This window comes from Acinonyx jubatus, chromosome C1 (assembly GCF_027475565.1).
Source record: "Acinonyx jubatus isolate Ajub_Pintada_27869175 chromosome C1, VMU_Ajub_asm_v1.0, whole genome shotgun sequence".
Taxonomy (NCBI): domain Eukaryota; kingdom Metazoa; phylum Chordata; class Mammalia; order Carnivora; family Felidae; genus Acinonyx; species Acinonyx jubatus.
The window spans coordinates 71,550,261-71,562,660 of NC_069381.1; the positions used below are offsets into that span (position 1 = coordinate 71,550,261).

A 12,400-nucleotide genomic window follows, 5' to 3' on the forward strand; every position below is an offset into this window, starting at 1 on the left:
AACCACTAAAATTTTGTATGGCACTTATGCTATTAACAATTTAAGAACACAGGTCTCAGGGACCAGAGCTCAGTGTCACTCTTTGTGCAATTTATCTTTATATGTTATTATCAGTATCCACAGAATAAGCTGAACCATTGGAATAGACATGTTTCATTACTATTGTTAAATGAATTCATAAAGTCTTTAAATTCCATTAGGTTACCCCACTCTACCCTTCTTCCTTCAGGTAGTGTTTTATAACTCCTGTTTTGAAGGACAACCTGGTATTAGGAAGAGAGTAAGACAGAATCAGTTCTGAATGCAACTCTGCCAGTTATAAATTGTGTTACTTTGGTTAAGTACTTAGCTCTCTAAGTGTGTTTTCTTCTGGGCAAAGGAAAAGGTAATAAAACCTACTCTGAATGGTACTATTAATTGAAATGAAACTGAATGACATGACACACACATAATAATTGTCAGATATGAGAAGCTCTTTCCCTTATGATACCAGTGCCTTGGTACTAATGTTAACTCAGATTTTTGATTCAGTTTAACATTTATTGAGTGCCCAACACATGCTGGGCACTGGGATAGACACAAATGCAAAGATGTGTAAGTTCTGGCCCCTGCTCTCAAACAACTAAGAGCCTATCACGAAGGGACCAGCACATGCGTGAGAACTCATATCATCTGAAGAGAGATAAGAACTACCAAGATCAGTTTACATTTCTTGTCCTTTATGATAAATACTAATTTTATTGTAAAAGCATAACAGAAAATAAATTGGATTCACTTTTGCTTAAATCTAGAATATTTTAGCAAAATATGCTTTATTCTTATAATTTTTTTAATGTTTATTTATTTTTGAGAGAGAGACAGAGTACAAGACGGGGATGGGGCAGAGAGAGAGGGAGACACAGAATCTGAAGCAGGCTCCAGGCTCTGAGCTGTCAGCACAGAGCCCGACACGGGGCTCAAACTCACGAACTGCAAGACCATGACCTGAACTGAAGTCGAGGCTCAACTGACTGAGCCACCTGGGCACCCCAGCTTTATTCTTATAAATGTTAACCTAGCCTTATAAATAGAATATATTTACATACTGTCTTAAGGTATTTTCTTATTCTTTTTTATTTTACTTGAGAGAGAGAGAGAGAGAGAGAGAGAGAATGTGACTACATGAGTTGGAGAGGGGTGGAGAGAGAAAGAGGGAGAGAAAATCTTAAGCAGGCTCCATGCTAAGTGACCTTGAAATCATGACCTGTACTGAAATCAAGAGTCAGATACTTAACAGACTGAGCCACCCAGGTGCCCCTCTTTTTGTTTAATTTACCAAATAAGAAGTCTGGTATTTTCAGTAAGTCACATTTCTAATTTGCTTAGTTGCCTTATAAGTAGCTCCTTCAAGAAAAGAAAATAATATTTCTTAAATGTCAGCCCCGTACAAGTATTCTACCAGATGCTTTGTGTGCTTCAAAACATGTAACTTATATAAGGAAGCTCTAGGTTCTAACGATTTTTTATGAAGCACATCAATCCAAATATGCTTGTATAGAGATTCCATTGTGTGTTGAATTTCCTATTTCAGTTAAACCTTTCTGAACTTGCGATTGCCTTAACTTGTTCTTGCCATAATTCAGGTAACTTCCTTTTGAATGTACAGATTATTTCTTGTGCAAGGAACAAGATGACTTTATACAGCTTGTTATCTACAAGGAAACTCCCCTAAGACTATCAGCAGAAGCTTTGCAGGCCAAAAGGAAGAGGCACAATATATCCAAACTGCTGAAAGGCAAAAAACCAACCAAGAATACTCTACTGGTAAGATTATCATTCAGAACTGAAGGAGAGATAAAGAGTTTTCCAGACAAGCAAAAGCTAAAGGAGTTCATCACTACCAAAGTGGCCTCACAAGAAATGTTAAAAGTACTTCTTTAAGTTGAAAAGAAAGAGCATTAATTAATAGCACAAAAACATATGAAAGTAAAAATCTCATTGGTAAAGGTAAGTAAGTTTACAGCAAGGTAGAGGATTATTATAAAACTGCTATGAAGGTTAAAAGACAAAAGTAGTAAAAACAATCATAATACTTAGTTAAGGGACACACAGTATAAAGAAATGTAAAATGTGACTTCAAAAAAATAAATAAAATGTGGGAGGGAGTAAAAATGTAGACTTTCAGAATTTGACCAAATTTAAGTTGCTAATCAACTTAAAATAAGCCATTATATATACATACATATATATATATATATATATACATATATGTATGTATGTATGCTATATATATGTATATGTATGTTGTATACAACATATACATATACATATGTTGTATACAACATATGTAGCAAATATATATATATGTATATATGTTATATATACAACATACATATACATAACAAATATATATATGTTATATTTGAGCCTCATGTTAACCAAAAAGCAAAATCCTATACTAGACATACAAAAACAATAAGAAAGAAATATAGGCACAATACTAAATAAAGTCATAAAAACACAGAATAGAGCAAGAGAAGAAGAAACAGAGAGAAACTACAAAACAGTCAAAAAACAATAGGCAACAAGTACATACCTATCAATAATTACTTTAAATGTAAGTGGATTAAATACTCCAATTAAAAGACATAAAGTAGCTGAATGGATATATAAACAAGAACCATCTATATGCTTGCTGCCTATAAGAGACTCACTTCAGATATAAAAACACACAAAGATGAAGGTGAAGGGATGGAAAAAAAAATTTCCATGCAGATGGAAACCAAAAGAAAGCTGGAGAAGCTATGCTTACATCAGACAAAATGGACTAAAACAAAGACTATAGTAAAAGACAAAGATATTACATAATGATAAAGGGGTCAATCCAATAGGAGGATATAACATTTGTAAATTTTTATGCATCCAACATAGGAGCACCCAAAGATATAAAACAAATTCTAATAGATTTAAAGGAAGAAGTTCACATTAATACAATAGACTTTAATACCCCATTTACATCAATGGATAAATTATCCAGATAAAAAACCAATATGGAATCACTGGCCTTTAATGGCACATTAGATCAGATGGACTAAATAGATATATACAAAACATTCTATCCGAAAGCAGCAGAATATATATCCTTCTCAGTGCACATGGAACATTCTCGAGGATAAATCATACATTAGGTCACTAATCAAGTCTCAATAAGTTTCAGACTGAAATCATATGAAACATCTTTTCTGACCACAAAGATATGAAACTAAAAATCAATTAGAAGAAGAAAATGGAAAAGTCACAAATATATGAAGATTAAACAACATGCTACTGAATAACCAATGTGTCAATGAAGAAACCAAAGGAGAAATTTAAAAATGCCATTAAAATACAAATACAACTTACCAAAATCTATGGGATGCAGCAAAATCAGTTCTAAGAGGAAAGTGCATAGTGATACAGGCCTACTTCAAGAAACAAGAAAAATCTCAAACTATCTAACTTTACATTTCAAGGAACTAGAAAAAAAAAAGATCAATGAACTAAGAGCTGGCTCTTTGAAAACATAAATAAAATTGACAAACCTTTAGCTAGACGAACTCGGGAAAAAAGAGGGCTCAAATAAAATTTTTTAAAAAGGAGATTTACAACTGATATCACAGAAATACAAAGGATCATAAGAGACTACTATGAACAATTATATACAAGCAAATTGGCCAACCAAAGAGAAACGGATAAATTCCTAGAAAAATACAATCTTCCAAGGCTGAATAATGAAGAAATAAACTTTTGAATATGTTGATTACCAGTAAGATTAAAGCAGTAATCAAAACCCTCCCAACAAACAAGAGTCTAAGACAAGACAGATTCATTGGTGAATATTACCAAATATGTAAAGAAGAGTTAATACCAATGCTTATCAAATTCTTCCAAAACGAAGAGGAGACAATGCTTCCTAACGCATTTTACAAGGATACTACAAAAAAAGAAAACTACAGAAAAATATCCCTGATGAACATAGATGCAAAATCCTCAACAAAATACTAGCAAACTAAATTCAACAATAAATTAAAGGGATCATCAAGTGGGATTTATTCCATGGATGCAAGGATGATTCAACATCTGCCAATCAATCAATGTGATATACCACATTAACAAAATGAAGGCTAAAAATCAAAGATCATCTCAGTAGATACAGGAAAAACATTTGACAAATTTCAACATCCATTTATGATAATAACTTTCAACAAAGTGGGTATAGAGGTAATGTACCTCAACATAATAAAGCCATATATAACAAACCTAAGCTAACATCATATTAAAGGGTGAAAGGCTGAAAGTCTTTCCTCTAAGATCAGGAACAAGACAAGGATGCCCACTACTACTACGTTTAGCTCAACATAGTATTAGAAGTTCTAGCCATGGCAATTAAGCAAGAAATAGAAATAAAATGCATCCAAACAGAAAGGGAATGGGGAGCCAGGTTGGCTCAGTGGGTTGAGTGTCCAACTCTTGATTTTAGCTCAGGTCATGATCTCACAGTTTGTGGATTTGAGCCCTGCATTGGGCTCTGCACTGACAGTGTAGAGCCTGCGTAGGATTCTCTCTCTCCCTCTCTGGCTGCCCCTTCCCTACTCATGCTCTATCTCTCTCTCTCTCTAAATAAATAAATAAATAAACAAACAAACAAACAAACAAACAAACATGAAAAAAAAGAAGAAAGGTAAGAAGTAAAACTATCACTATTTGAAGATAATATATTATATATAGAAAACCGGAAAGACCCAACTGGAAAACTGTCAGAACTAATAAATTTAGTAAAGATGCAGGGTAAAAATCAATATACAAAAATCTGTTGTATTTCTATACACTAACAAAGAACTATTAGAGAAATTTAAAAAGCAATCCCATGTATAATTACATCAAAAGGAATAAAATATCTAGGAATAAATTTAACCAAGGAGGTGAGAGAACTGTATGCTGAAAACTGTAAGATATTAACAAAAGAAATTGAAGAACAAATAATGTAATATATTCTGTACAAATGGAGTGAAAGAATTCATATTATTAACATTAATATTAAAATGCCCATAGGGGCACCTGGGTGGCTCAGTCAGTTATGCACCTGACTCTTGATGTTGGCTCAGGTTATGATCTCAGTTTGTGATATCAAGCCCTGTGTTGGACTCTGTGCTGACAGTGGGGAGCTTGCTTGGGATTCTCTTTCTCTTACTCTCTCTACTTCTTGCCTGCTTTCCCTCCTTCTCTCTTTCTCTTTCAAAATAAATAAGCACACATAAATAAATAAATAAATAAATAAATAAATAAATAAATAAATAAATAAATAAATAAAATGTCCATACCCAAAGCAATCTATAGACTCAATGCAATCCCTATCAAAATTCCAATGACACATTCACATAAATAGAACAAATAATCCTAAAATTTGTATGGGACCTCAAAAGACCATGAATAGCCAAAACAATCTTGATAAGAGCAACCAAGCTGAAGGTATCATGCTCCCTGATTTCAAACTATATTAAAAAAGTATGATAATGAAAACAATATGGTATTGACATAAAAAAAGTCACATAGATCAATGGAATGGAATAAATAGCCAAGAAATAAACCCATGCACATATGGTTAATTAACTTATAACAAAAGAGGCAAAAGTACACAATGGGTAAAAGATAGCCTCTTTAATAAATGGCCTTGGGAAAAGTGGACAGCCATATGCAAAAGAATGACATTAGACCACTCTCTAATACTATACACAAAAATAAACTCAAAATGAATTAAAGATTTTAATTTAAGACCTGAAACCATAAAACTAGTAGAAAATATAGGCAATAAGTTCCTTGACATTATTCTTGGCAATTTTTTTTAGATCTGACTCCAAAAGTGAAGGCAACAAAAGCAAAAATAAACAAGTGGAAATACATCAAATTGAAAACCTTCAGCAAAGTAAATCATCATAAAAATTAAAAGACAACTTACTGAATTGGAGAAAACATTTCCAATTTATATATCCTATAAGAGGTTAATATCCAAAATATATTTTAAAAACTCACAAGGATGTAGAGAAAGGGAAACCCTCTTGCCCTGTTGGTGGGAATGCAAACTGGTACAGCCACTCTGGAGAAGAGGTTCCTTAAAAAACTAAAATTAGAACTACCCTGTGACTATTAGATACCTACCCAAAGGATACAAAAATACAGATTCAAAGGGGTACATGCACCCCAATGTTTGTAGCAGCATTATCAACAATAGCCAAACTATGGAGAGGGTCCAACTGTCCATCGACTGATGAATAAAGAAGATATGGTATACATACATAATGGAATATTACTCAGCGATCAAAATGAATGAAATCTTGCCATTTGCAACATGGATGGAGTTAGAATGTATCATTTTAAGTGAGATAAGTCAATCAGAAAAAGACAAATGCCATGATTTCAGTCATATGTGGAATTTAAGAAACAAAACAGATGAACATATGGGAAGGGGGGAAAAGAGGAGAGAGGGAAACAAACCACAAGAGGCTCTTAATGATAGAAAACAAACTGGGGATTGATGAAGGGAGATGGGTGGGAGATGGTCTAGATGGGTGATGTAATATCCACTGGGTGCTGTATATAGTGATGAATCCCTGAATTCTACTCCAGAAAACAATATCGCACTACATGTTAACTAAAATTTAAGTTAAAAAAAATAAGAGGGGTAGAAAGTGGGAAAAAAACACCATACAACTGAACATTGAAACAAAACAGTCAATTAAAAAGTGGACATAGGATCTAAATAGGCACTTTTTTTTCCAATAAAGATATACAGATGACCAACAGGCACATGAAAAAGTGCTTAACATCACTAGTCATCAGGGAAATACAAATCAAGACCACAATGACTTATCACTTCACACCTGTTGGAATGGCTGTTATCAAAAAGACAAGAAATAACTAGTGTTCATGAAGATGTGAAGATGGGAACTCACATGCACTGTTGGAAGGAAGGTAAACTGGTGCAGGCATTATGGAAAACAGCATGGAGTTTCATAAAGAAATTAAAAATAAATAACTTATGGAGATGAAAAATACAGCTTAGGGAATATAGTAATAATGTAAAGTAAAAGTAAAAATAGAACTACCATATGATCAGGGCACCTGGGTGGCTCAGTCGGTTGAGTCCAGCTCTTGGTTTCGGCTCAGGTCATGATCTCATGGTTTGTGAGTTCAAGCCCCAGATCAGGCTCTGTGCTAACAGCACAGAGCCTGTTTGGGATGGATTCTCTGTCTCCTCTTTCTTTGCCCCTCCCCTTCTCTCTCTTTCTAAATAAATTCCAAAAAATTTAATAAAAAAAACACCTAAAAAAAAGAACTACCATATGATCCAACAGTTCTACCTCTGGGCATTTCATCAGAAAAAAAAATAACACTAATTCAAAAAGATAAATGCACCCCTATGTTCATTGGAACATTATTTATAATAGCCAAGATATGAAAAGAACCTAAGTGTCTAACAATGGATGAATGGATAAAGAAGATATGGTATAAACACACACACACACACACACACACACACACACACACACACACACACACAATGGAATACTACTCAGCCATAAAAATAAATGGAATACTACCATTTGTGTTAACATGGATGGACCTTGAGGGCATTATGCTAAGTGAAATAAGTCAGACAGAGAAATACAAATATTATATGATCTCACTTATACGGGGAATCCAAAAAACAAAACAGGTGAAGAAACAAAACAAAATTTATGGATTCAGAGAACAGAGTGGTGGTGGCGGGGTAGAAGGGGGTGTTGCCAAATGTCCAAAATGAGTAAAGGGTGTTGGGAGGTACACACTTCCAGCTGTGAAATAAATAGGTCATGGGGATGTGATGTGTGGCATGGGGACACAGTCAATGGTACTGTAGTGCATATTCGAAGGTTTCCAGGAGAATAGATCATGAAAGTTTTCATCATAAGAAGAAAAAATACTTTTGGTAACTTATGGTAACAGATGGCGGCTGGACTTACTGTGGTGATCATTTGCTGTGTGTACAGGTGTCAACTCATCATGTTGTACACTTAAGATAATATAATATTTATGTCAACTATGTTTCAATTTTAAAAAGAGTTAAAGACCTTCTTTAATAATGTCAGGAAAATAACATGATACTCACTAGTCATCACTCACCTTTGGACCTGGTAATCCAGGTAACCCAGGATTTCCATGTGGCCCTGGTATGCCCTGCAAATAGTAAAAAAGGTCAGATCGATCTTAGAACAAATAACAGTCAGTTATAACTGACTATAAAACAGTTGTTTTAGGTACAAATAACAGTCAGTATAAATATTTCATAGCATAATTTAATTAAAATGAATGTTACCTCTTTTTTTTTTCCACAAAGCTTTTTTAATTTTTTCTGAGATGTTGGATTGTTCAGTCTTGGAAAGGAGAGCTACACTAGAGCAGTACTGCAGTTTCTGTCTTTTGATTCAAAACACTGTCTTGAGGTGTTTACCTCCTTTATTTTTCACCCCTATCTCCAGCCATACTGCATAGTGCTATTTCTAGAAGCTATGCAGAGTAAGAAGCCTAAAAACAAGGAAGTGCAAATGGATACTCCGGTCAACATGTGTTAACCCTTTCTGTACTTGAGTTTTTACTTATGCCATTATGTATCTCTTAAAGACTCATTTCATTTAACTTTACCCCCTACAGCTGCCCAAATCATTCTTCAAGTGTCAGCTAGACCCCACCTCAGTTTTATTTATTTTATTTATTCTTTTATATAAATAAATATTATGTGGGGCTTGAGCTCACAACCCTGAGATCAAGACCTGAGCTGAGACCAAGAGTCTGACACTTAATCAACTGGGCCACCCAGGTGTCCCCCCCACCTGTTTTTTAAATCCTAGATATACCATGATAAAGTGATTTCTCTTTCTTACTAGCTTTCATAGAAATTGCTACATGTAAAGTTAATTTGTACTTAACTGTATATCGCTTTAGGACATTTATTAGACTGTTCTAATCTGTTATTTAAATATTTTATTGCCCTTTTAACTACTTTATGACATGTGCCATTTAGTTCTAGGATTAAAAATTTTTTGAAAACGGACTGTTTTTAGTATTACCAGTATAGCACTTGGAACATATTAGACACTCAATAAATACTTGTTGGTTTGAATTTAATAATTGCTTCTATTTATTGAGTGCCTACTATATGTAAATAACTGCGTTAATGCTTTACATTTCTTATTACTAATCCTTATGACAATCCTGCAAGGTGGCTATTTTTACTCCCCTTTACAAGTGAAGAAACTTAAGCTTATGGTACCATCAAGTGGAGGAACTAAGATCCACCTCTAGAAAACCTTCCAGGTCTCCAGGCCCCCTACACTCATTTGGGTTTGGTACCCACGTCTCAGCTCTTCAGCCATACCTCTATCTTAACATATAACATATAGTTAGTAATTACTTATTTTTCCGTCTTTTCAATTCTGAATTAATAGAGCATTGTGTTTCAGAAAGGAAAGGGGTGTCAGCAATGGCAATATTGGAGGTATATCTAGCAAGACTAAAACTAAGGAAAACGATTAGATTTTATGATATGTCATTTGCAACCTTCAAAAATTATTAGATTAAATTATTATTAAAATAAATTTTAATAAAATAGATGGAAAAATTTATGGGGCTTTACACATAAGCATTGATGTAGGGCCACGGCATAAACTATTATTTTATAAAGTTCAATAAGGCAACAACAGTGAGCTAGGACAAAAACTAGGAAAAATTAATAACAGTGAAAGTTTGAGGTTTTTTTTTTTTTTGAAAAGGGATAATGGTTTGGTTGTTGCCACATGAGCTAAAATCTAGGGAGAGAAAAAAATGTGAAGTTGCAAGTTTTAAGTTAAATAATGGAATGGAGATAAAATTAGGAACACAAATGTAATAATTAGCCTGGAGAAGAGGAATACTGTTCCTTCCTTAAAGAAAGGATTAGACAAATAAGTGAAAAAAATAGATAGAAATGAGGGAAGGAAACTGGTGTACTATGAGAATAGATGGAGACTCAGACTGAAGGTCTTGCTGTAGGAGAACAGCGTCAGTAGTGGATAGAGAATGGGATTGGTACAGAGAGAGATCCAGTCCCCAGAAAGGTGGGATCCAGACAGAGAGCCAGAAGGATGGAAATGGTCTGCCGGCTATGGGAGAGTGGGCGTGTGGATGAGAGACTGTAGGAGGAATGTGATAGGTCAAGTATAGAGAAGTGAAACAAATGTTTAACCGCAGCTACAGCCAGTGAGCGTTCATCTGAGCCTTCTTGTCCGTATGAGGACAGGAGTTGACTGTGAATATGGACGACTTAAAGTAATATTTCAGGACGCTTTTTCACTATATTGTGTGTAAGATAGACAAAAATCGGGACAGAAAGTGGATTATACACGGCATGTGCACCTGTCTTTATAACACACGGTTGCAGTTCCTTTTCTGGCTCTTGGAAGAATTTCTGTTAGTAAAAGTCCACATGTATTTTTTAGGTTTGAAAGAAACAAATTTTAACACAGCAGTAAATCTTTTGTTGGACATGTGTAATGTGAGAAACCACTGCTGATCCTTAAGGCAGCTTTTTCCTCAGGTTAATTATTTTTCTAGTCAGTAGCTCCAGCATTTTCCACTATGTAATCCAGGAATGTACTATTTTAAGGCAACCCACTCCTCTTCATTTCCCAAAGCAAATGAAACCCACCTCGAACTATCAACTACCCATGAGATCGCTTTATGACTAAGAATAATGTTACAAGTAGCACTAATTTATAAATTTGATAATCCTTCTCAGGCAGGTTCACAGAGAGTGCCTTGGCTGGGTGTTTACGGTCAAATAAACAAGCTGCACGTGTTCCTGAGTTTCTCTTGAATTGGCAAAGGTAGACTAAGTTTGAAGACCCAGGCAGGTTTCCAAAGGAAGTACATACTGTACGATGCTGGGGAAAAAAACACACTGCAGTGTTACTAATTCTAACAGCAGTGGGACACAGAGCCCATTTACTCACCCGTGGACCTCTCCTTCCTGATGGGCCTGGGATGCCTGCTGGACCAGGTGGACCCTTGGAAAACAAATGCCAAGATGTTAGGCACAATTATAGACACATCTTTTCTCACAAGACTTATTAAGATTCCCACTTTAGGGCTTTGTTTTCAGTCCCCAGTTCCCAGCTGATGATGATTTTAAAGTAATATGAATCCCCTCACCCTAATCAGCAGGGGTGAGAGTTGAAACTCAAGTGTCCTCTTTAATCTGGCCAGAAATGGCCATAGGAAGTCTGTGACTTATGGTTACAGCCACTGTATCTGGCTTTTACAGGAACCATAACTAGTAGTTTTGTGGGTAACTTTTACCTAAATTTACTTTTACTACTGAAGGCAGAATTCAATTTAGGGTTGGGAGACCAACAACTACAGGTCGTTTCAGACACATTTCAAAAGACTTGCCCGGAAAAATTAAAGCACTGACTATGTTATGTTCTCTTAAAAGACTTATAGCAAGGACCTGTATAATGTGTTAAACTGTTATGAGATCCTTCTTGTATATTCAGTAATAAATCTGCCTTGCACCAAGTATAGCATACCAGGAGTTCAGTCAGAGACTTAAATGGTTTGCAAAACAAAGTAAGAAAGCAAACACTGATCAATTTTTAAAGCATTCTGATTAAATATACTAAATAATATTAAATATATTAAATAAATACTAAATATGTTAAGTAATATTGAATAGGAAGAAGTAGTTTCTTTCTTTACTTCCTCACGTGATGACTTATGTCGTCTTTTACTTTAACAATCAACTGGGGCAGAATAAATGTTCATTTGAGACGTGGTTAACATATGCATTCATTCATGTTGCATTCACTTAATTGTTGCAGAGCACTCTGCTGATATGGAATTATTCTTGGTGTCTCTAGAGCATACACATATTCTACAAATATTCATTCAAGGTTGCATTAAAAATAGCATGAATGTTGAAATTCGGCATATCAAGGTTAAAGTGCTGGCCTTAGCATTAACAGATAGCATGGCCTAAGAGCCTTGATTTTATGCAGCATTTTTTTCTCATTCCTCATTCTGATATTATCTACTCTTCAAAACTTTCTCCTTTTTTTTAATATTACAGCTGTTTTGAAGTTTTCTAATCCTCTTTATATTTTTCAAGCTGACCATTTTCCTTTGATTGTATTTTTTCTTCTCCCATGCCCTAACTTGATTTAAAAAAAAAACAAAAAACTATCTATTTATTTATTTATTTATTTATTTATTTATTTATTTATTTATTTTGAGAGAGAGAAAGATAGTGCAAGTGGGAGAGGGGCAGAGATGGAAGGACAGAGAGAGAATCCCAAGTAGGTTCTGCACTGTC

The 12,400-nt window shown here is 34.6% G+C and overlaps 1 protein-coding gene across 18 annotated transcripts in view; it reads right to left on the minus strand.

The window, feature by feature from the left end:
* Positions 1 to 12,400, minus strand: part of COL24A1 (collagen type XXIV alpha 1 chain) — a 398,176-nt gene that overhangs the window by 355,541 nt on the left and 30,235 nt on the right. For all 18 annotated transcript variants that reach the window (XR_008295013.1, XM_027058695.2, XM_053214348.1 and 15 more), the window contains 2 exons: positions 11,043 to 11,096; positions 8,179 to 8,232 (listed from right to left, as the gene is read on the minus strand). Coding sequence is in view for 17 of the 18 variants with exons in the window: in XM_027058695.2 (XP_026914496.1) it covers positions 8,179 to 8,232; positions 11,043 to 11,096 (108 nt within the window). In the remaining variant the exon portion in view is untranslated. The remainder of the gene's footprint in view (positions 1 to 8,178; positions 8,233 to 11,042; positions 11,097 to 12,400) is intronic.